The 23,256-nt window shown below is 57.5% G+C and overlaps 1 protein-coding gene across 1 annotated transcript in view; it reads left to right on the top strand.

Annotated features, from left to right (window-relative positions):
* ZMIZ1 (zinc finger MIZ-type containing 1) overlaps positions 1-23,256 on the top strand; it is a 36,351-nt gene that overhangs the window by 7,656 nt on the left and 5,439 nt on the right. The window contains exons 2-16 of the mRNA XM_021709664.1: positions 3,193-3,307; positions 4,335-4,552; positions 5,591-5,789; positions 6,733-7,023; positions 10,049-10,231; positions 11,214-11,291; positions 11,959-12,133; positions 12,624-12,765; positions 14,162-14,372; positions 14,873-14,978; positions 15,958-16,118; positions 17,070-17,137; positions 17,750-17,818; positions 18,270-18,514; positions 19,579-19,745. Of these exons, the coding sequence (XP_021565339.1) occupies positions 3,193-3,307; positions 4,335-4,552; positions 5,591-5,789; positions 6,733-7,023; positions 10,049-10,231; positions 11,214-11,291; positions 11,959-12,133; positions 12,624-12,765; positions 14,162-14,372; positions 14,873-14,978; positions 15,958-16,118; positions 17,070-17,137; positions 17,750-17,818; positions 18,270-18,514; positions 19,579-19,745 (2,428 nt within the window). The remainder of the gene's footprint in view (positions 1-3,192; positions 3,308-4,334; positions 4,553-5,590; positions 5,790-6,732; positions 7,024-10,048; positions 10,232-11,213; positions 11,292-11,958; positions 12,134-12,623; positions 12,766-14,161; positions 14,373-14,872; positions 14,979-15,957; positions 16,119-17,069; positions 17,138-17,749; positions 17,819-18,269; positions 18,515-19,578; positions 19,746-23,256) is intronic.

A 23,256-nucleotide genomic window follows, 5' to 3' on the forward strand; every position in this document is an offset into this window, starting at 1 on the left:
CGGGGGCGAGCGGCTTCGCGGTGACAGCAGGCGCCATCTCCCCCAGAGCAAGATGAGTCACAATCGTGTTGGTGTGACTGCCACTTCTGCAGCAGGTGCATGTGGAGGAAAGCGTGTCCTCAGACGTGTCCCGGTACGCCCGTGTGCTCACTGGTATATATACCTTGGCTCCTGGGCAGTAAACCGGCCAGCCAGACGATGGGGTGTCCATTTTGGGAACATCGATTAATTGTGCTACTCACCGAGTTCAGGGTGGAGGGGGCGAAACAGGAAGGTACTAATTTCCACCCACCGTGTGGCAAGGCGGGTGGGAGCTGGTTTGTGGGCCTGTGCCATGTTCCCAGTGTGCCACGGCCTCCCCGGCTGACGTGACGAGGCAGCAGGGCTGGCTCCCTGGGCTCAGACTCAGCCCTGCCAGACTCTGGGGACTCCCAGTGGGAGTTGACGTCCTGAGCCTGGTCAAGCATGTTCTAGAAGGACCTTCTAAACCGGATGTCAGCCTGGAGGGTTGGTGGGAACTTGTGGGGCAGAAGTTCTGGGAGAGAAGTGGCTCGGGCGTGAGTTTCATTAAGTTGTGGGATATCCTGTGTTCATCCAGCACACCTAAGACCAGGGGCCTCACAGGAGGACAGGTCGGGTGGGTGAGGGTGTCCTCTGTTTTTTTTTTTTAAGTGTAGCCTCCAGGCTATCCCTGTGAGACTACAGGGTGCCTGCCCTGGGACCAGGTGATACTGCAGATCCCTAGCGACCTGGGAGACAAGTTGTCTTCCACCTGGCCTCATTCCCGCCCAACCTCCCTGGGTATCCAGCTCACTGTTTACTCTCCTGTGCTTCCTGGGCTCCCTGTTTTCAATCTGCCAGCAGAGTCTGTCACTGTCTGTCACCTGTAGTCTGTGCCTCTGGGTCTCACTCCTTTCCACAGGCCACTAGACCTCATCGGGTCTGGCCAACAAGGTTCCCTGAGTGTAGGTCCTCTCCTGAAATTCTAGTCCTGCGACTTCCCCAGAAATCACGAGTGACGCAGGTGTCTGTGTCTTCCCCAGAAATCACGAGTGATGCGTCTGTGTCACTTCCTTAGGTCGAGCACCTATCTGACTACATTCTCCTTGAACCACAAGGGATTCAGGCTGCCAAGTTCAACTTATTGGACCGAGACCCACAACAAATAATGCATATGAAACCCTGGCCCAGTGCAAATGTATATTTGTATATAAAACCGAGACACAAGTTCAAGGACTTGTGTCTTGGTTTTATATACAAATATACATTGTCTTCATCCTCACTGCGTGCTCACATTGATCCTCTCTATTTCCTTCCCTTTTTTTTCCTCTTTCTGGTTAGACGTCACCCACTCAGGTCCTGTGACCCACAGTTGGAAAACACCAAGAAAGTGAGAGGGAGTGTCATTCTTATGCCCAAGTTGCAGAGAGTGAATGCAGCAACTTGCACAGGGCCCTCAGCACAAAAGCCTCTGCCATCACGGAGCTTCTGTGCTAGAGGCAGGTGGATGGTAATCAAGTCAGTATCTAATTATGAAACAGACTTGAAAGTCAGGGCGAAGGGGAAGGGAGGGTGGGTGAGAGTTGCTCTTTTCACCAGGAGGGCAGGGCAGGTCTCTCCCTTGATCTGAGCAGAGACAGGAAGGAAACGAGGACTGAGGGGCAATGGAAGAGACCCAGGGGGGCGGGTGTCCAGGCAGAAGAGGGACAAGTGTGAACGACAGTGGCTCGGTTCTGCCCTCCTTGACTGACATTGCTATGGGCACGGGACTCCACCTTCCTCCTGGAAATCCTCCCTCTGGACTGGTCCCCTTGCATCCCCCTGGCATTCTGAGTGACTGCTGGTGTCTCCCCAGCACTGCCACTCTCACTCACCCCCGCCTCTAGGGCTGGACTGACACCTCAGCCAGGAATGAGTCTACCAGATGAATGAGAGCCTTTGCCTTCTGCTGTCTCTTACGACTAAGGCACAAGCCAGGCAGGTGTGAAGCGCTTTCTTACCACCCAGCCCTTCCCCAACACGCGTACCCCCAGGTACCTGCTGCCACTGCAGGCCTCACCCCTCAGGGGGTAGATAGATGTGTGTGCATTGCTCTTGGCTCTTCCTCGGGCCTCTGTCTGGAATTTTGTGACTCTGAGTGAAGTGGGTATGCTGGAGAGCCAGGGCAGGCCCTAGGGGGAGAGGCGTCTTCATGCTGTGAACCCTCCTGCCCCTTATCAAGCTCATGCCTGCCCCTCTTGCCGGGCTCTGCCTACCCTGACTCCTCTCCTGTGCCACGGCAATTTGCGGGAAGGCTTCACTGGATGCTACTACAGGTCTAAGGGCAGGGCACAGGGCTGAAGTCTAAGTTCTTTCTTCCGGTGTGTGGAGGCTTCCCCTGTCCCAAACAAGACAGGAACCGCTGGGCCTAGTGAGTGGCCTGGGGAGATGTGGTGTGGGCTGGTAAGGAGGAGGCAGTGTTCAGGGGCAGCTCCAGGAGAGGCTAGAGCCAAAGCAGGATGCAGGGAGGGGTGGGCCCAGGCAGCAGAGTAGGTCATCCTTAAGCTCGAGCTTGGCCTTGGCCTTGTAAACACTGAAAACCCCAACGGTCTCGGATTCTGCCAAGTGTCTTAGGTGTTTGGGGGAGATGGCTTGAGGGGATGTGCGTGAGCGATTCGGGTGGGGGCGAGGGAGGAGGCGCAGCAGGTGGGCCTGTGCCCGCACCGTCGGGGCGGGGAGGGTGATTCAGGAGCCCAGCTCATGTGAAGGGTCAAGAGAAGGCAAGCACCGAGACCGCGAACTCTCTTGAGGAAGGACCAGGCAGTGCCAAGGGGAAGGGGGCATGAGGGATCCCAAGCTCTTTCTGTGGGCCACGTGAAGTTAGGGCACGGTGAGGGAAGAGCCTCGACTGACAGAGTCACTGCATCCTCTGTCACATGGCCTGTGGGCTTTGGGCTGAGGTGACATGGCCGTGGAGGTGGCTCCATGCAGTGTTGGGGTGAGGTGGTCACTTGAGCACAGCGTGTCCCCCATGAAGTGGCAACTGTTCTGTGTCAGACACTGAGATGGCCTGGGGGGGTTCAGAAGTGACAGTGCAGGATGGGATCACCTGGGACCGGCTGGGAACTGCAGTAGCATGATGGGTGATGGACACAGCCCTGTCTGAGCCCTGCCTGTCAGCGCTTGACATCTCCCCTCTGTCTCCCTCTGCAGTGATGGGTCGTTCCCCTATGACTCTGTCCCTTGGCAGCAGAACACCAACCAGCCTCCCGGCTCCCTCTCCGTGGTCACCACGGTTTGGGGAGTGACCAACACATCCCAGAGCCAGGTAAGAGCCTGTCCCACCCCCAGCCACAGCTCCCTCTAGGCGAAAGGGTCCCTGGATCCCTGGTGCTCTCGGGTCGCCGCGCCACACCAGCTCTCCTTGCCCTCCCAGGCCCTGCCTGCTGGAAAGACCAGCTTCCAAGACTCATCTCTACCCCAGGAAGGGTTCACACCCACCTCAGGAGGATAGCACTGGGCCTCTGTGGACTGTCCATCCTAGGGCCTTTCTGGGGAAATGGCGTTCATCTGACAGACAGCCAGAGGTTTTTCCCTAGCCCTCGTTTGATTGGATGCACAGGAGAAATGCCTGTGTGTTAGTGGCCTCAGGACTGCAGAGTTTGAGAGGTCTTTGACCCTGGATGGCCTGGGTTAGATTTCAACAAAATGTTGCACCTTAGGCTTGTGGCAAACCCTCGACCAGCCACCTTGTCGAGCCTGCCTTTATCATTTCCCTTCTCTCCTCTGCCCTAACGGAGGGTCTCCCACCTGCCTGTCACTTGTCAGTCTTGGCCATGGCCAGATGGAAAGCTCGGCTGGTTGTAGCACTGGAAGGAATCCCTGGGCTTCCCTTCTGCTGCCCTCCAGAGCTGACAAGTTGGGCTTCTTGTCTCCGGCAGAGCAGCTGCCCAGGGCTTCTGGACCTCTGTGTGGCCTAACCAGTCAGGCCCCTCTTGGGGGGAACTGGAAGCTGAGGAGTCCCGTGCTTTCCCCACCTGCCGCCTAGTGCAGGAACAGCCTCTGCCTTCTCCCAACTGTCTATGCCTGAGGCTGCTGGAGCTGGCTTTGTGAACCTTGACCATGCCCTCACCGCTTCCGAAACAAGACTGGGACTGCCACCCCCTAGGCCACCTGTTTCCCAGGCCCACCCCTCCTCGTCACTTATACACTCGGGAATCGTTAATGCCACTCCTACTTTTCCCCCATGGGGTCCACCCCTTGTTCTTTCTCCTTCTCCCTCCCCGTTTTTCCCTCTTCCTCTCTACGCCACCAAGGACACTGGCTGGGGTAACGGCTGTTCTCTCCGCCCACAGGTACTCGGGAACCCTATGGCCAATGCCAACAACCCCATGAATCCAGGCGGTAACCCCATGGCGTCGGGCATGACCACCAGCAACCCCGGCCTCAACTCCCCACAGTTCACTGGACAGCAGCAGCAGTTCTCGGCCAAGGCGGGCCCGGCACAACCCTACATCCAGCAGAGCATGTATGGCCGGCCCAGCTACCCCGGCAGCGGGGGCTTCGGGGCCAGGTGAGGCAGGCTGACTTGGTGCTGGTGCTGCTGCTTCCCAGGCCTGCCCCTCCTTTTCACTTGTGCACTCTGGGCATCATTAAGCCCACCCCCACTTCCTCCCCCTCCCTGGGGTCCTCCATTCTCCCTCCATCGGCAGAAGGGAAGAAGGGTCCCACTTAAATCCAGCCCCGTGCTTCCTGGCCTGAGGCGCCTTATATGAAGGGGCTCGGTCATCCCCAGCTCTGGGATCCAGCCTGCAGATCAGACGCTGTGGCCTCTGGGCTGTGTTCGGACAGCCTCCGGGTCTGTGGGAATAGAAAGGCAACGTCTCGGTCCCCAAAATGACTCTTCTCTGCCTGTATCTTTAGTAAATCAGAAGGCACTGAGAGAGCTGGATCCGGAGAGCCAAAGAGCAACTGTAGATGGGCCCCAGTTACCTCAAGACAGTTCAGCAGTCTGGGAAAATCTGCCCTGCCCTACTGATCCACGAGGCAGAACTTGCAGAGACTGGGAGTCCCTCGGCTTGGGAGGGAGGGGCAGGGAATCCCAGAAGGAGCTGTGGGGAGGAGACAAACAAGCAGAAGTGTCGGTTCTCCTCTTGCCGCCCTGCCCTGTCTGAGACCCCTACCTCAGCCTCACTCCTTGCCAGCTCCAGGGCTGACTGCAGCTGCTGGGCTTCTGGCCCAGGGTTGACAAAACAGCACAGCCTGGTGGGTGAACACACGTGTCAGACAGGTGTGCATCCACAAGTCCACCATCTCTGCTGGTGGACCCTGGGCAAGCAAACATTCTCTGGGGCTTTGTGTTCTCTAGAAGATGGGCTCACCGGGGTCCCAGGAGCATGTACTGAAGGTGTGGCACTGCCCAGCACCCCCCTAAGGGCTCCAGGAGCAAGCGGCTTGGTAGCCCAAGTGGCACGAGTGACTACCATCCCCAAAAGACCCTGTGCCTTCTGGGCTCTGGGTACAGCCCTGTCCTTTTCCTCCCAGCCCAAAGCTTGCCGGGGGTTCATCCTCAGATGCATCCCCTAACTCTCCTCTCCTTCTCTCCCCACAGTTACCCCGGAGGTCCCAATGCCCCCGCAGGCATGGGCATCCCTCCACACACCAGGCCGCCCGCTGACTTTACTCAGCCAGCGGCGGCCGCCGCAGCAGCGGCAGTGGCGGCGGCAGCAGCCACGGCTACAGCCACAGCCACGGCCACTGTGGCAGCCTTGCAGGAGACACAGAACAAGGAGATAAACCAGTATGGACCGGTAAGGGTTCCCGCTAGTCCTGGTCCAGCCTCACCCAGCCAGTCCCAGGAAATGAGAGCCGGCGCGCTGGTGCTTGTGGGGCCACGTGTGCTAGGGGAGCTGATGGTGTCGGGTGTTCTTGGAAGCACGCAGAGGGGTGTGTGTTAGAATGTGGGCTTGTCAGTGTGTTGGAGTGGCAGGGGGTATTTGGGGACTTGTGTTTGTTCTGTGTGGGTTGGTAGCTTGTGTGTGTCTGCGGATGGGCAAAGGGCTTCTCCATTGCTCTCTTGGCCCCCTACTCACCCAAGAGTGGGCTCGGGGTCTAAGACTAGCCTTGTGGCCAGTCTGTCTCCTGGATGGCCTCTGAGGCCAGTACTCTCCAGTCATCTGTCTGTGCGTCTGCCCGGACTCCAGTGCTGCTCCCTTAACCTCCCGAAGGATTGGGTGGCGGTGAGGAAAGGGAGAACCCCCATAGGGATGCAGGACAGGAGGCATGGAGGTGGGGACCGCAGGGCAGGCCGGCAGATGTGAAAGCTGTGCCAAGTCAGACTCTTTGGATCTAGGGCCTATCTCCGCTGCTGGCTGAGGACCAAGGGCGGGGCCAGGGCTTCCAGGAAAGGGGCTTCAGCCTCACTCGGGCTCTTCCCTTCATCCTCATCGTCTCCACTCTCCCTGTCCCCTTACCCTCTTCCCTGTTCCCTGCCTGCCTTCCTGGAAATGCTGCCTGTGCATTGGAGTGACCACCCCCCCACCCCACCCTTAACACCCCCAAGCTGCATTTTTCCTGTGCGGCCTGCAGAGGGCAGCAGTGAGCCCGCGAGGACCACTCCCTTGAGGCATGGTGATCACAGGCCTGAACCGCACAGAAAAGTGCTCCTTCCCCTGTCCCCCTCCTCCCCCTTCCCTCCCTGCACTTTCAATGCATGTGGCATTTTATTCTTTTTTTTTTCTTCTCCCGTTGAAGGTCTGTTCCTCTTTCCAGATGGGTCCCACCCAGGCGTATAACAGCCAATTCATGAACCAGCCCGGGCCACGGGGGCCTGCCTCCATGGGGGGCAGCATGAACCCCGCGAGCATGGCGGCTGGCATGACGCCCTCGGGGATGAGCGGCCCTCCCATGGGCATGAACCAGCCCCGGCCGCCTGGCATCAGCCCCTTTGGCACACACGGGCAGCGGATGCCCCAGCAGACCTACCCGGGCCCCCGGCCCCAGTCCCTTCCCATTCAGAGCATAAAGAGGCCATACCCGGGAGAGGTGAGTGTGGCTGTGGACAGGTGGGAGGTGGGAGGTGGGTGACCTGGGCTTGAAGACACGGGGATGTGGGTGGGGCCTTGGAAGGGGCGTGGCTTGACCCCCAGAGCGCCTGGACCAAGAGGCCCTGAGAGTCAGGTGCTCCTGGGTTTGAGACCTGGTTCTGCTGTTTCCCAGCTGGAAAATCTTGAGCAAGTCACACCACCCCCCCTGAGTCTCAGGTTTTTTTCATTTATAAATAGCAGTGACAATCCAACCCGCCTCCTGGGGGGACCTGTAAGGATGTCCGTGAAGTGATTGGCCCCAGGCCACTTAGCAAGCAGCAGCTGCTCTTACTGTTCACTTGTCCTGGCTCAGACACTCACTGGTAGTGACTCTGGGATAGAACTTAACCTCCTTGGGTTTAGTTCATTTCACCCCCACAAGGGATTTCCCAACATCTCCCCGCCCCACGAGTGAGAGCAGAAGCAAAACCCTTTCGGTATATAAAGGCTGTAGAGGAAGGGAAGTGGCTGGGAGCCTGTTTCTTAGGGCTCGTCTCCAACCATGGTCAGTCACTCTGTCGGGAGAAGCATGGCCTCTTGGGCTGCCCAGCCAGCTCAGCAAGGTGTTGGGGAAGATTTGGAGGAGTAAAACCTATACCGCCTGCTTTCCGAGAACTCAGACTTTAGCAGAAAAGATTTGAGCAGAGACCCACAAGGGAATGATGCCTGGTGGACTGCACGGAGCTCAGTCTGAGTAACAGAAGGCAGGCTTTCTGGAGGGGGTGTCACAGGGCCTCCAGGGAACACTCAGAAAACAGTAGTGGTGGCAGCTGGTCCAGCTGGGTACCCGGGTGAGGATTTAGTTTACCTGCAGAAAGCACAGGGGCCCCAGACTCCTGGCACAGCAGATGCCCCTCGTGAGGCCTGCCTTGATTGTGCCCCCCATCCAAGCTCCTTCCTGAGCTGTGTGCCCACTGTTCTCTGCTGGCACGCCCGTGCTCAGAACATTCTCCTATCTGACATCAAGACTGTGGCCCAAGCCGGGCTCAGTGGCTCAGCCTGTAATCCCGCACCTTTGGGAGGCTGAGGTAAGTGGATTGCCTGAGCCCGCGGGTTCGAGACCCGCCTAGGCAGTGAGAACTCATCTCTACAATAAATCAAAAAATCAGCCGGACGTGGTAGCACGTGCCTGTAATTCCGGCTACTCGGAAGGCTGAGGCGGAAGGATTGCCGGAGCCCAGCAGGTCAAGGCTGCGGTGGCCAGGAGTGGCCACTGCACTCCAGTCTGGGTGATAGAGTGAGACTCCAACTCAAAAAAAAAAAAGTCTGTGGCCCTTGTCACATCACACTGCCTAGCAAAGGGGAAGAAAAAGACTGTGCCTTTTGCTTGGGCTTACAGTGGATTTAGATGCCAAGGACCTTAAGTTCCTTGAAAATCTGTGCAGTTTCCCCAAGCTTCTGCCCTAGCTCAGACTGGGTGACTTGGCAGCAGGTGGAGGAATTCTGAGTCCAGAAGGGGGAGAGAGGGAGGTCAGGGCTTCCTCTAGCATCCAGGAGCCCCGCCCCTCTGCCTGGTCAACATGTGTTCAGGGAGGGGCCAGGAAGGGCCATCAACTCCCAGTCCCTGGCTGTCCTGGGAGCTGGGGGGGAGACCTTAAGCTGCTGGCTTCACTCCCGGCACACAGCCCCCATGTGCTCAGACTGGGCCTCTGCTCAGCCCCCTTTGTGCTGGGACTCCTGGCATCCCCACTGGCTGGGCTTGGGGTACATCTGTGAGCCCAGCCTTGGGGCCACCAGACCTTGGCAAGGCTGTGGCAGAATTCCTGGGCATTAGAGTCCAACCTGCACCTGCACCACTGCTGACCTCCTGACTCATGCCTGCCACGAGAGAACACACCAAAGGCTCTCGGTACTTTTACTCAATTAATCATCCTCTTCAGAGAGCACTGCTGCTACTCAGCTACAGAATGACGGATTCTGAGCTGTGGCACTGGGTGGTCACGGCCTGCACAGCTTGGCCCTGTCCTGACTTAATCATACAGTGTTTGAACTGTTGGAACCTTAGGGCAAGGCCTGGGGCTGGGTCACCTGGTTCGGTAGAGGACTCTGTTCTCTAGCCTGCAGGGCAGGCAGGCACCAGCCATGTCGACACCTCCCATGGTAGGATCCTCACTGTCACACAGAGGAGCCGCTGGGTCATCACAGCGTCAGTTAGAGAGAGGTCTCCCACACTCTGACTGCTACCCTGACTCCTCATTCCTTTGTCGAGCAGGTATTGATGGCACTTCGTCAGGTACTGGGGCACAGCCACCAATGGGACCTCGGGGCTTGGGGGGCAGGAGAGACAGACAAGGAAGAGGAAACTACTGACTCCACAGAACATCATGTGGCCCTGAGGGTCACCTGACTTTCCAGGCAGGGAAGGTGCTTTGAGGGTGGCGCTGTCTCCTCTCCTCTTTAAATTGCCTCTCCCAGGAGAAGTTATCTTGTTCCTTCCTTCACCGACTTGGTTCTCCCAGCCTGGCACAGATGACAGGCTGCCGATGGCCTGGAACTGAACACCGGGTCTGTGTTCTACTCCGTGTGGGATACAGGAACAGTGCCACCCAGATTCTCCCTCAGAATGCAGGGGTGCAGGGGTCACCTTTCCAGAAGTATATCCTATGGACTGTTTCCCTGTCACATTGGGGTATTCATTGGGGAACACAGCAGTGCTGAACCAAGCAGCAAAAGGACACAAGTGGAAGGTTAGAATCGAGCCTCTCACAATGGCATGAATGAGAGGCTGTGAAAGTGTTCCTGACTCAGAGGGCACGTGCTCCATGAGCTGGACGGGCAGAACGCTGTGTTCCTGATGTAGGGCAAGAAAGGATCCCAGGCATCATCTGGTTGGGCCTCTCCCTCTACAGGTAGGGAGGGTGTTTTGTAGGTGAGACACAGCCTAAGCAAAGGAGAAGGAGACAGGCTCCGTCCTGGCATTCGGGTGAGCGGCATGGCTATGAGACATTGACAACGTTTCCCCTGTCCTTTTTCTGACACCACAGCCCAACTATGGAAACCAGCAATATGGACCAAACAGCCAGTTCCCCACCCAGCCAGGCCAGTACCCCACCCCCAACCCTCCAAGGCCACTCACCTCTCCCAACTACCCAGGGCAGAGGATGCCCAGCCAGCCGAGCACCGGGCAGTACCCGCCCCCAACGGTCAACATGGGGCAGTATTACAAGGTGAGTGGCCCCCCTTGGGACACCCACACTACCCCGAGCCTTGCCACCATGCCTCAGGGCCCCTTCCCGCTTTCTACCTCACATTCCAAATCCCATCCCTGACCCTGCATGTGTGTCCTGAAGACACCAGGGGGCATTTGTTTTCTGGATGTCCCATATACTCAGAGCCAAGTTCAGTGAGCAGAAAGTCAGGCTGGCTTTTCTTGGTTCCTGTTCTCATGGGGCTTGGATGATGGTTTTCTTTCTCCTTTTCTCATTTATGGCACTCACAAGATAATAAAGGAAGTACGTTTTATAACAAAGCACATACTCTGAATAAGTTAACATTTCATCCCACACTTTGTCTCGCTACATGCCAGGTGGGCACCTACATGTTGTAAAATTGTTATTACAGCTTTAACTTTGAATCTGTTCCTCTTACTTAACATGAACTCATAATCATGTCACTTCTTGCTGCAGTGTATCTATGGCTTTTGCTTTTAATGGCTGCCTAATATTCCACTGAGATATCCTTATCCTATTTTATCATTCCCTTTCTATTTGATATTTAGATTACTTCTGATTTTTCATTTTTGAAATAATACTATGATGAATATCTTCCAGCCTATCATCTGTTTCTTCTTCAGGATTATTATAAACTACCTTCTAGGAGTGAAGAAGACTCACTATTTCACATTTATTTGCCAAAGAACCAGGCTAATTTACATGCCCATCTGCTGTATGGGTTTCCTTACCATTTTTGTTCCAACTTCAGCAGTTGGTATTTTTGTAAACTCTTGTGCTACACTAACAGCCACGGACTGAGAGAAGCAAACGCCGTCCCTTGGGGTGACTGCTCTGCCTCCCCCCCTCCCCAGCCCAGCTCTGGACAAGTCTCTGTCGCATCCCCTTTACTCCTGGAAGTTTTACTGTCAGGAGGGAAAGCGGGCTTCTTGTAACTTTTCTGCCTTACACTCACAGCTTGTCGATCTTGTTTTAATAGCCAGAACAGTTTAATGGACAAAATAACACCTTCTCGGGAAGCAGCTACAGCAACTACAGCCAAGGGAATGTCAACAGGGTATGTTCCAATTTTAATTGCAAAGGTTCTAGCCCCTGGGCAGCTATGTCTGAAGGTTCTTGCTGCTCCTGCCCCAGCTTCTCTGGATGTGTGGAGGTGCCCACGGTGGGGGGGGGGGGGGGCTGCATGTCCCAGTCCTCTGGTTTGGGGCACAGAAGTACTCAGAACTGAGGATCCACCGTTCTGGATAGGTGCATCAGGGACAAGTGTAGGCCTGACCAGACCTGAAAGAGAACAAGGCAAGGACTAGGAGAGGGAGGGAGAAAGGGTCCTGGCGACCCAGATGGGTTGGGCATGGTGGCTGTGGCCTCTATGTCATGTTGTAGGAAGCCCACCTGGCTGGGCAGCAGGAAGTCTGGGCTTAATCCCAGTTCTCCTCTCAGGGTTGAATCAAACAAGTCTCACACCAACCTGAGTCCCAGTGTCCCCGTTTGTCAGATGGGTGGGTAGGGGTCTCTGCATCCACCTGACACTGGAGGAACACGGTGGCGTGAGACCCAGACAAAGGGTGGGAGACCCTTCCTAAACCCACCAGCCTTCTGAGGGGGTAGAGATATGGGGGGAGGGGTTCCCCTGGTGGAGGTTCTCCTTTTGGTGAGCTTGACCCTGGGGTCAGTGGGGTGTCCTGTGTCCTCATAATCTGTGTGTATTTTCTCTTTCCCTCTAGCCTCCCAGGCCAGTTCCTGTAGCAAATTACCCCCACTCGCCTGTTCCAGGGAACCCCACACCCCCCATGACCCCCGGAAGCAGCATCCCTCCCTACCTGTCCCCCAGCCAAGACGTCAAACCACCCTTCCCACCTGACATCAAGCCAAATATGAGCGCTCTGCCACCGCCCCCAGGTGAGGGCCCCACACTCTCCCTCCACCCCACTCGGGACTCCCCCAACCTCCTGAGTACCAGGGGCAGGGGGCTTAGAGTTGGGCTGCTGGGGATGGGAAGTACACGACAGAAGGCCAGAGGGCTTGAGGGCAGGCAAGCCTCAGCCAGAGGGATATTTGAGATGGGAGCTGGGCTGCCCGGGTGGCTGGAGTCTGGGAGAAAACTTGGCGCCCAGCTGTGGGTAGAAGCTGAAAAGAGGAGCCTGGAGCTTCCAGAGCAGGGAGGCGTGGGGAGAGGAGGGATGCATGGCCCGGCTGGGGCCAGGAGCACTTGAAGACGCCATGGGGTCCCTGGTGCACACCTGGGCATAGCCCCGTCTGTACATGCGTGCTTGCCTTCTCCTGGGCCTGCAGCCCCGGGTGAGCACGTCCCTCCCACGACCCGGAGCCTATGCTCCTGTGTACCATGGCAGCCTGGCATGCGACTCATCCGTTTCCTCTCCCTGCCCAGCCAACCACAATGACGAGCTGCGGCTCACGTTCCCTGTGCGGGATGGTGTGGTGCTGGAGCCCTTCCGCCTGGAGCACAACCTGGCAGTCAGCAACCACGTGTTCCATCTGCGGCCCACAGTTCACCAGACGCTGATGTGGAGGTGCGTGTCCAGGAGGGGGTGCCAACCCAGGTGGCTATCACCCACTCAGCATTACTAACCGGGCCCTTCCCTGCACAAGGCCCTGGAATGTCATGGGAAACCTGTAGGCATGTGGGTTGACAGCAGCTCAGACCTCAAGACTGAGAAGGAGGGTATCCCAGCCAAGGGGATAGTGGTCAGGAATCTGAGTGAACTCATGTGGTCAGAGCCGGGGACGTAGCGAGATGAGGCCAGCCTGGGCAGGCAGCTCGGCAAGCCCTGCAGATTGCAGGAGGCTGATCGTGGGGCAGGGCTGCTGCTCAGACACATGGGCCACGTGCTGGAGCTTGGGTCTGAACGTCCCCTGCCTGGCCAGGCCTGTGCTCAGCGCCTTCCACACATGACCTGCTTTGATATTGGGAGTGGGCACCACTTTCCCTTTTGACGGAGGAGGAAACCGAAGCCAGAGAAGTGAATTAGCTCGTGTGAGTTCTCACAGCCACAAAGGGCAGAGCTGAGACTTGGGTCCAGGTCTCCTGGATGCCAGAACCTATCTGTGGGTGTCTGCATCCCTTGGTTCTGCGTCCTCAGGCAAGACTCATTGTCACACTATGCCTGTGAGTAGAGCCCCCTGACTGCCCAGTGAGACTTGAGGGCGAGACATGGGTCTGCACTGGACAAATGCACACACCCCCACTTGCCGTTGTCTCCACCACACTGATCAGGATGCAGTGAGGTGGCCAGAGGCAGCTGGCATGGGCATTCGCGACAATCAGGAGGGCGGCGACTCCCAGCATGGGACAGACCCCTGTGCAGCCCATTTGAGCTGGCGCCCTACTCACCCGCACGCCTTACCTGGGAATGCCCTCACCTGGGAAGTTTCCTGCTCCTGGCTTTGTTGCCACACTTATGTGGTCAAGGCTGGTCCTTGCGAATCCTTCAGTGCAGTGTCCTAGGTGGGGGTACACCTTGGGGTTGGGCTGAACCAGAAACGACCCTGATCTGAAGACAAGCCTCGTCAGCCTCAGAGCTGGTCTTGTCACATTCGTGTCTGTTCTTTTTTCCCTTTGTCTCTGTCCTGGGAAATGAGGAGTCACCCTTTACAGGGCGGGAAAACTGGGGCGATCGTAGCCGGAGCCATGGGGCATGGCTGGAGTGAGCAGTGTGTGGGAATTACGGGGAGCAGCTTGGGTGGCAGGCTGGGTTTTGACTGGAGATGTGGAAGAGGGAGTCTCCAGGGTGAGGGAGGAGAACATGGTGAGGCTGGGGGGCCATCGTGTCCAGGGATGGGGTCCTGAAGGACTTGAGGCTGTGGTGCATTTAGGGACGTGCAGGCTGGTTCGGAACCACAGAGGCCGTGGGCAGCCTCCTAGCAGAGTCACCCTGACCCCCCACCCACGTCCCCCGCCCCACCCAGGTCTGACCTGGAGCTGCAGTTCAAGTGCTACCACCACGAAGACCGGCAGATGAACACCAACTGGCCGGCCTCGGTGCAGGTCAGCGTGAACGCCACGCCCCTCACCATCGAGCGCGGTGACAACAAGACCTCCCACAAGCCCCTGCACCTCAAGCACGTGTGCCAGCCGGGCCGCAACACCATCCAGATCACCGTCACGGCCTGCTGCTGCGTGAGTGTGCCGGCGGGGGGCAGGCGGGGTTCAGGCTTGGGGAGCAGTGGCGCCGGCGGGCCAGGTCAGCACGGGGAACGCAGGACAACGGTCCCTCTAGGCCCTAAGCCTTGCTCTTGGGTCACTGTGTCCCCATCCCCACAGCCGCCAAAGTGATCTTTCAGAAACACAACTCTACAGGCTTGCAGTATCCCCTTCCCCTACCCACTGTGGCCCGTGGAATCAACTTCAGATCCGGTGGCCTTCAGCACCTCAGCGCTCTGGCTTCAGGCGTGGCCTTTTCCCTTTTGCACTGAGCCTCGTTGCTCGCCGCACATGCACCCCCACTTTGCTCTCGCGGGCCCCTCCACTGTCCTCTTTTGTGAAGCTCTGTGTGTCCTTCAAGGCTATGTGGGATCCCAGGGGCTTCAGGCCTGGGGACAGCCTAGGGCTGCCGAGGCTGCAGGCAGGCAGGCGTGGGGCCAGTGGGCGGGAACTCAGCGTGTGCTCCCTCTCCGCAGTCCCACCTCTTCGTGCTGCAGCTGGTGCACCGGCCCTCCGTCCGCTCCGTGCTGCAAGGCCTCCTCAAGAAGCGCCTTCTGCCTGCGGAGCACTGTATCACAAAAAGTGAGTCAGGGTGGGCACAGAGCGCGCGAGTCAGACCCCAGCCCTTTATAAACAGGTTTGAGCAGGGGTCACCGCTCCCCGGTTCTGACTTTTGCCTCCATGCACAAGGCCGCTGGACCTGGAGTGTTCGAGCACCAGGCCCCACCTCAGGCTCACACCCTCCCTCTGGGCTTATGGTGGTGATCAGATGAGGCTGTAAAGCCTGGTGGGAATTTTGGAACCTGCCCTGTATGGAAGGGCTGGCTGCCCAGCTTGGGCGCCGGGACAGACACACCTACAACAGCACAGGACATGAGGCAGATTAAAACAAAATGCCATGTTAAGGCAGTCCAGGTGGGCTTCCTGAAGGAGGGGATGACCTGAGCCAGGCCTCAAAGGATGGAAGGATCTTCACTGTGTGGGGAGTGGATTCCAGCTTGTTCGCCTCACTTCAACAGCTGATGCTGAAACTCAAGAGGGACTTGGCTTAGATCCACTTCTTTGGAGGAGATGCCCAGGTTGCAGGGAGGCACACTGCCACCTTCTACGTGTTGCCTCCTTGAGCCCAAGAATTCCACCAGGCAGTTGTTCGTTTCCATTTCCACACTTTTAGGACAAAGTGCAGAAGCACCTGAGGGGTTTTCTCACTGACCCAGTAAGCCGGAGAGGTGCTGTACTGGGGTCCTGCAAGCTTTGCAGCAAGTCCCCCGTTTTGAGTGAAGGCAGGGCCTGATCTGCAGAGATGGGGACCAACCGTGGCCCCCTCCCCAGTCCCATGCTCCTCATACATGTGGCACATGGGGCATCCTTCCAGAGTGCTGGGCAGCCCAGGGCCCCCAGTGGTCTGACTCTTTGCTCTGGGCCTTCTCGGTGCCTGGAGGGGCAGCGGGCAGATCCAGGGCTTGCTTCAGCCTCATGAGGGAATGGTGGGTGCATGTAGACCCTCCACCTCAGCAGTGTTACCCTGCCCCCTCACCCACCTGTACCTTCCACCCCACAGTCAAGCGGAATTTCAGCAGCGTGGCTGCCTCGTCGGGCAACACGACCCTCAATGGGGAGGACGGCGTGGAGCAGACGGCCATCAAGGTGTCTCTGAAGTGCCCCATCACATTCCGGCGCATCCAGCTGCCCGCTCGAGGCCACGACTGCAAGCACGTCCAGGTGAGTGGCCCCAGGAAGCACGGCCCCTCGGCGAGCCACCCAGGCTGTAGCTGGGACAGCGAGGGGCGAGCAGAGGGGACAACAGGGCCTGTCTAAATGTGGCTCTGAGGGATGTCGTGGCCGTCAACAGGGAATGTCACTCTCTCATCTCAGCCATCATTTATCCTTTAAATGACTTCCCTGCGTACTCAGGCTTGGGTTCCCAGCGGGCCACAGAAATGGGTTTGGATGGTCCCTGACCTGACAAATGTCAGGTGCCAGCTGGACGTCTCACACACATGGCCATGGCTGGTTCACAGCGGTGACGCAATGCCTCTGTCCAGTTTGCTGCCTGTCCAGGCCCTTGTCAGAGCGGGTGTTCAGGAAGTGTCTCTGGAATATTACAGTCTGGGCAGCCTGTGGCAGAACAGGAAGGGGAGCGAGGAGCATCCCTGCAGGGACCTAGGCATGGGTGCACAGAGGGATCCAGGGCTGTCATGCTCAGCTGGTCTTCAGGGCTTCGTGGTGGGGCAGGAGCCTCCCTCCCTCCCTTCAGAAGAATGTTATGAGCACCGTTCATGGCCTGGTCACTTTGTCTATCTGACACAGATTGAGGAATTTGATCAGATTTGTCCTCAGTGCCTGAGCTGGACTGAAGAGGCTGCCCCTGGCCTCAGTGAGAGGGGCTGTCACAGGGCAAAAACAGAATTGGCTGGGGAGGGACCCTGGAAGGCTTCTCAGAGGACATAAGCACGGGGACATTTGGGGCATGGGAGGTGGCATGAGGTATGCTGGGTTGGAGGCATCAGTCACTCAGCGTGGCAGAAAGGCAGCCTGGCTTTCACTCCACCTAACCTCCACCCTGGATCTTTCCTACCACCTGTCTCTCTCCCTAGTGGGGAAGCCTTTCTAGGGTCCCCAAGGTGTGACTAGGTAGTTTCTGACAGTCCTGTCTGTCTCTGGCCTCTGCAGTGCTTTGACCTGGAGTCGTACTTGCAGCTGAATTGCGAGAGAGGGACCTGGAGGTGTCCTGTGTGCAAGTGAGTGACATATACCCCAGTGGGGGCTTCCCCAAACCACCCCCTACCACAGAAGGAGAAACTTTTCTTGCTCTCTGGCCCTTTTCTTGGGCTCTCCCCTCTAGCTGCCCTAAAGAAAAAGAACAGCCTGGCACAGTGGCTCAAGCCTGTAATGCTAGCACTTTGGGAGCCTGAGGCGAGGGGATTGCCTGAGCCCACGGGTTTGAGACCAGCCTGGGCAATTTGGCGAGACCTAGTCTCTACAATAAATGAAAAAATTAGCAGGGTATGATAGCGCATGCCTGTAGTTCCAACTACTTGGAAGGCTGAGGCGGAAGGATCGCCTGAGCCCAGCAAGTCGAGGCCGTGAGTGTGCCACTGCACGCCAGCCTGGGTGACAGAGTGAGACACCAACTCAGAAAGAAAAAAGGAAAAAGAACCCAAACAAGGCAGAGGAGATCAGATTATGAGGGTTCTGGACAGTTCTTCGGTATCAAGCTGTCACAGAACTGCCCTCTCCTGTGCCTCCTATAGTAACCAGCAGCAGGGTCAGGGTCCTGGTGACACAGGGGATTGTAGGTTGTGCTCGGGTTCAGAAGCAAAGGCCAATGCCTCCCCAATCTCCTTTTCCAGTAAAACCGCTCTGCTGGAGGGCCTGGAGGTGGATCAGTACATGTGGGGGATCCTGAATGCCATCCAACAGTAAGTGGGGGTCCAGTGTGGGCCAGGCCAGGGTTGAGGGGACGAAGCTTGGTTGGAGAGAGATGAGCACGTGGACAGCCCTGACACAGCATTCCCCAGACTAGCAGACCACTCACCCACATCCTTTACCTTGGGGCCTCTGAACCTAGGGACTTAGGAAACTTCCAGAAGGGACAAAACTCAGAGTAGGAAGCTGACAGTGTCCCCCCCACTGGCTACTCCCCAGGTGAGAGGTCTTGAGACCAGCTGCCCTGTGCCCAGCCAGTTACTTTTCCTAGCCTCTTAGCCTCAGTCTCCCCATCTCTCAGAGATGTGAAAGTCCCCACCAGGCTCCCGTCTGGTTCAGAGCGTGATGAGGGTGGGGACAGGGGCCTCAGTCTCCGTTCGAGCTGGAGGCTCTGTGTTCAGAGCCCAGTACCCTAGAACCTCAGCTCCCTCTCTGCTCCCCCAGCTCTGAGTTTGAAGAGGTCACCATCGACCCCACGTGCAGCTGGCGGCCGGTGCCCATCAAGTCAGACCTGCACATCAAGGATGACCCTGACGGCATCCCCTCCAAACGGTTCAAGACCATGAGTCCCAGCCAGATGATCATGCCCAACGTCATGGAGATGATCGCAGCCCTGGGCCCCGGCCCGTCCCCATACCCACTCCCACCCCCACCCGGGGGCAACAACTCCAATGACTACAGCAGCCAAGGTGGGTGATGCCCTATAGGGAGAGAGGAGGGCAGCCCCAAGCCCCAGCAGGGGTACAGGATTTCTGTGCGGACAGCAGTGGGGGTGGGGGGATGTAGATGGAGAGGCAGAGGATCCTTACCCCTAGAAAGCAGTCCCTACATTGCTGGACTTGGGTATGTCTACCCTAGCTTGGGGGCTTCCAAGCCCGCATCTCTGAGTTGTACAGCTTCTGCCCCTTCCCAGCCAGTTCTCACTGGAGTTGCTGAACACATCCGTCTGGAGTACTCAGCCCTCCGCCTAGCCCTCCCATGTTCTTCTGTGACATCTGTGTCGTCCCTGACCCTGCAGCTCTCCCACCTGTCCAGGGACAGAGTCCAGGCTCCTGGAGCCCAGCCAGTGGCCACCAATGTCCATCACTGGCTCTACTGCCCAGACCAAGCTTCACTCACTGCCACTTGATTCTTGGAAAATACCCCTCCAGACAGCAACTCTCCAAGTAGGATCCCTGATCCTATGTCCCCAGGGCTCCTAGGTGATAAGAGGCCCAGAGATGTTAGGCCACCTGGTCAGACTGCCCCAGCATGCCAAGGACCCCAGCCTCCAAGCGTGCAGATTCTCTGGCCCTCACCATTGCCATGCAGTGGAGGGCACAGTGGCCAGAGAAATCTTGAGTCTGATGCAGCTTTCTTTGTGGACTTGGCAGAACCTGGCCACGCCCTCGGGCCCAGGTCTTGCCAGGTAAGAAATGTGGCCACATAGGGGAATTGCTGAGCATATCCCGTTATAGACTCAAGTTTGGGCCTCCTTCCATGTCCCTTCAACCCCTAGAAGCCTTACCTACCATGTCTCCTACTCTGCCCTTCCCCTAACAGCAAGAGCAACATGTGCCCTGGGTGCCAGAGCCCACGAGACAAGGCTGCATTGCTGCTCCACTGCACAGCCTAGATGACTGAGGCCGCAGAAGCTGATTGGCCTCACAGGAGAAAAAGCACTTGGCTTGTACTTGTATGCACTCCCTGTTCCCTGGGGGTAGCTTCTATCCCTCTAGGTAACCTTCCCTCGCCCATCTCATTCCCTTCCCAGGCAACAGCTACCAAGGCCATGGCAATTTTGACTTCCCCCATGGGAATCCTGGTGGGACATCCATGAACGACTTCATGCACGGGCCCCCCCAGCTCTCCCACCCCCCGGACATGCCCAACAACATGGCCGCCCTTGAGAAACCCCTCAGCCACCCCATGCAGGAAACTGTGAGTATCTCTTCCTCACCCTCACCCTCTTTCCAAGCCTCTGGGGCTGACGGGGGCAGAAGTCTTCCCCTGGGATGTGGATACCCTGGCTCCCTCCCAAAAAAAGGGGAGGACTAAAATTTGAGTCTGGGAGCTCAGAAGCAATTAAGAGGCCCGATTGAGGCTGTGTCGTGGCCCCTCAGCATCCTTGGACTTGGCTGTTCCACCCAGGACTTTGGATTCTCTAGGGTGGGAAAAGCTTCAGGCTCCACCCCAAGCATGCACTCACACACTCTGCATACACATATACGTATACACACGTGTGCACGCACATGCCACCACCTCTCTCCCCCACTTACACACTCTTACATTGACTAAGCATGGGTCTAGCCACCTGGAATTTGATCCTGACCTAGACACTTATTCCCCAAGGGTCTGAGTCTCCCAGGCATTACCACTTACTGCAAAAGGAGATGCCAGGAAGCCTCATGGTCCTAGAAATATTCACACCTTATCCTGTTCCGCCTTGATGAATACCTAACCTGTGTCACTGAGCTAGCCCGTTATGGGATAAAGTGTCCTGTGCTATCCCCAGGCCCTCCCTTCCTGTGGCCCCCATGGCAGTGGCAGGAGGCCTGCCTGGCCTCTGAAGTCCTCATCTAGTCAGTGCTGGGATTTGCACTTGTTCAACAAATGTTTTCTGAGCCAGGCTTTGTGACAGGTGTAAACAAGACAGACAGGAGCCTTGCATCAATGGAGGAAGACTTCTGGCAGTGCCTGAGTGGAGGAAGAACAGTTGAGGTTTTGGGGAAACGGAGGCCTGAGGGCTGAAGTGGCTTGCCTGAGGCCTCAGTCATTCTGGTCTCTCATCATAGAGGGAGGAAGGGCAGTCGCTAAGGCTGTTGCTGCAGGTCCTGTGCTGTATCAGCCGGGGAGGGGGCCCAGGGGTATCGCCAATGCCTGGCAGCCGGATTGGGTGTGCCTGCTCCAGAAGGTGCCACTCCAGGCCTCTCATCTTCCATCACGGGATCTGGAAGGAAAAGGCTTCTGGTTATTCCACACGCCTGATGTGGAATTGGCTCTGCAACTGGACTGGGAGCTGTCCACAGGCCAGAGCCACCCCTGACTCTCAGCGAAGGTGGAATTAACCAAAAGGATCTGGGTGAGAGGGAGCACTGCAAAACTTTCTCTCAGGAAACCAAGTCAGAAGTCACTGCTTTGTGGCGCTTCGGCCAAGGTCTCGGGACTTACTCTCTGCCCTGTGAAGCCTCTGACTTCTTGGGACTTCTCTCCTGGTGTCCCTTCCTCAGCCCTGAGGACACCCCATGCCCAGGAGACCCCAGCTCCCACTCCACAGACACACCCCGCACATCCTGAGCCCTTGCAAGCTCCTCGTGCTGGAAAACAGCAGCAGGAATGTTACATACTTCCTTCTGTCAGCCAGGCTGCCCCCTGCCTCTTGTGAGCCCTGCCGCCCAGATCCAGTGCAGAGGGTCCTGGACCCGTGAGTTGACTTCAGAGGCCCCTTAGATGGCTCTGTCCTTCCCCATTTCTAAGCTCTCACTATAGGGCCACCAAGCCTGGAAGTACCGCTGTGGGAGGTGGGTAGGTTGGGGCAGTCACAGGTAAACACCCGCCCATCTAGAGGACCCCACCCCCAGAGTGAGCAAGTAGCTGGGAGGAACCCCCCTGCACACAAGGCTAGCCAGAGGAATCCAGCCAGCTGCCGACACACCCAAGGACTCTCCCAAGCCTAGTGGCAGGTAGACGGGTATAACAGCAGGGCTCAGTGGGCACCCGCCCCTCCAGACCCTAAGACATGCCAGCCATGTACCATGTCTGGGTGGGGACAGCTGTGTCAGAAGATCCAGGGTCTGTCTATCCTGAACTGGGTTGCTTGCAGGACCGCGGAGTTTCTCCCTGCTCCCCCAGGATGGGCACAGTAGGATGCCATATGGGTGGGACTCCAAGCTGTCTGGCTGACAGCACTGATGGCCCATTCCCCAGCCTCTTCCTCATGTGTGACCCCTATACAGGTCCCTCAGGGTCCCAAACCCCGTGGTTGTGAGATCCTCCCCTGTTTTGGATTGGGCTGGAAGGGCACTGTGCCACTTGGGGCCACATCAAGGTGACTGCATGAACCGTGGCAGAATCCAGCCTGCAGCAAGGCTTAGGGAGCAGTTTTCGGAGAAACAGGAAGAGGAATTGGGGTCTAGGGAAGACCAGGGGTGGCCAGGCTGCCAATTCCAAACTCACAAAGGAAGAAGACATCAGTGTATTCTGTGGGGCTCAGAAGGTGGGGTGAGGACAGGGGGATTAAAAGGCCGGAGAAACCGCCGTCCAGGCTGCCTATTCCAATAGAGGACCAGGAGTACCAGTGAGCTCCCCTCACTGGCAGAGTATGGGTAGGGCTGGGGTGCTGTGGGGATGCTCGGAGTGGAGCATCAAGGCTTGGGCTCTGCCTGCTGAGGTTCCCTGCCTCTCACTTCCAGGGAAGGCCTGTGCAGGACAGCAAACTGACTAGTGGAGAATGTTTACATCTCACCCACCCATCTGCCTGCCCGCAGACAGCCCAGCTTCCAGTGCACTTGCCCTTGGAAGAGTGCACATCCTCTAGTTTATGTTAGAGAAGCACTGCCATCCCTGACCTCAGCAAGTCTTCCCCTTTGGTTAACTGTCACACAGAATCCTCCTCATTCTTGGAGGCCTGGAGGTGCCTGCCTCCCCCAGCACCCTGTGCCGACTAGGTGGAGTGGCCCAGAGTAAGGGCCCAGCAGTTTCTGGTCCCCAAGTGCCCGTCCCGCCTTGCCTCCCCGACGGTGGCTAGATTCCACTCGGGCAGCCAGCAGGGCTCAGGCTGAGGCCTTGCTGCCACACTCCTTGGCTGTCAGAAGACGCCTTTGTGCCCAGCATTGCTCAGGGGATGCAGACCCAGTCCTGAGCCGCACACCTGCCCGATGCTGTCTGTCCGCGTCTGCTCTCCGCCATCCAGCCCCGGGAAGCCCTGCACTGTGCTGCGGCGACCCCTTCCCTGCTCCCCAGAAACATGCCCATTTTGCTTCTCCATCCTGCTCTCACTGTTGTTCGTTGTGGTGCCGGTGTCCAGGGCGGGGAGGCGGAGGGGCCCGTGTCTGTGCTTGTCTTGAGGCCTTTCCGGCTTCCCCCTGGCCCCACGCAGCCCGAGAGGCCCCCACCTTCCCCCCTCCCCCCGCCACGGCCTCCCTAATGGGAGGTTGCGGGGAGGATTTTTTTGTTTCTATACCCACAAAAAGTGTTGAGCTTTGTACAGGGGCTGCCTCGTTGGGGGTTGTGATTTCCCAGGTTTGTTTGGGTTCATTTCTTCAGGCATCTCGTTGCTGTGCCCGTCACCTCACCTTTCTTCTCTCCTGCTCTCTCCTCCTCCACAGATGCCACACGCTGGCAGCTCTGACCAGCCCCACCCCTCCATACAACAAGGTTTGCACGTACCACACCCCAGCAGCCAGTCAGGGCCTCCATTACATCACAGTGGGGCTCCTCCTCCTCCTCCTTC

The sequence above is a fragment of the Carlito syrichta genome, unplaced genomic scaffold, assembly GCF_000164805.1.
Source record: "Carlito syrichta isolate Samal-C Ts95f unplaced genomic scaffold, Tarsius_syrichta-2.0.1 Scaffold71970, whole genome shotgun sequence".
Lineage (NCBI taxonomy): Eukaryota > Metazoa > Chordata > Mammalia > Primates > Tarsiidae > Carlito > Carlito syrichta.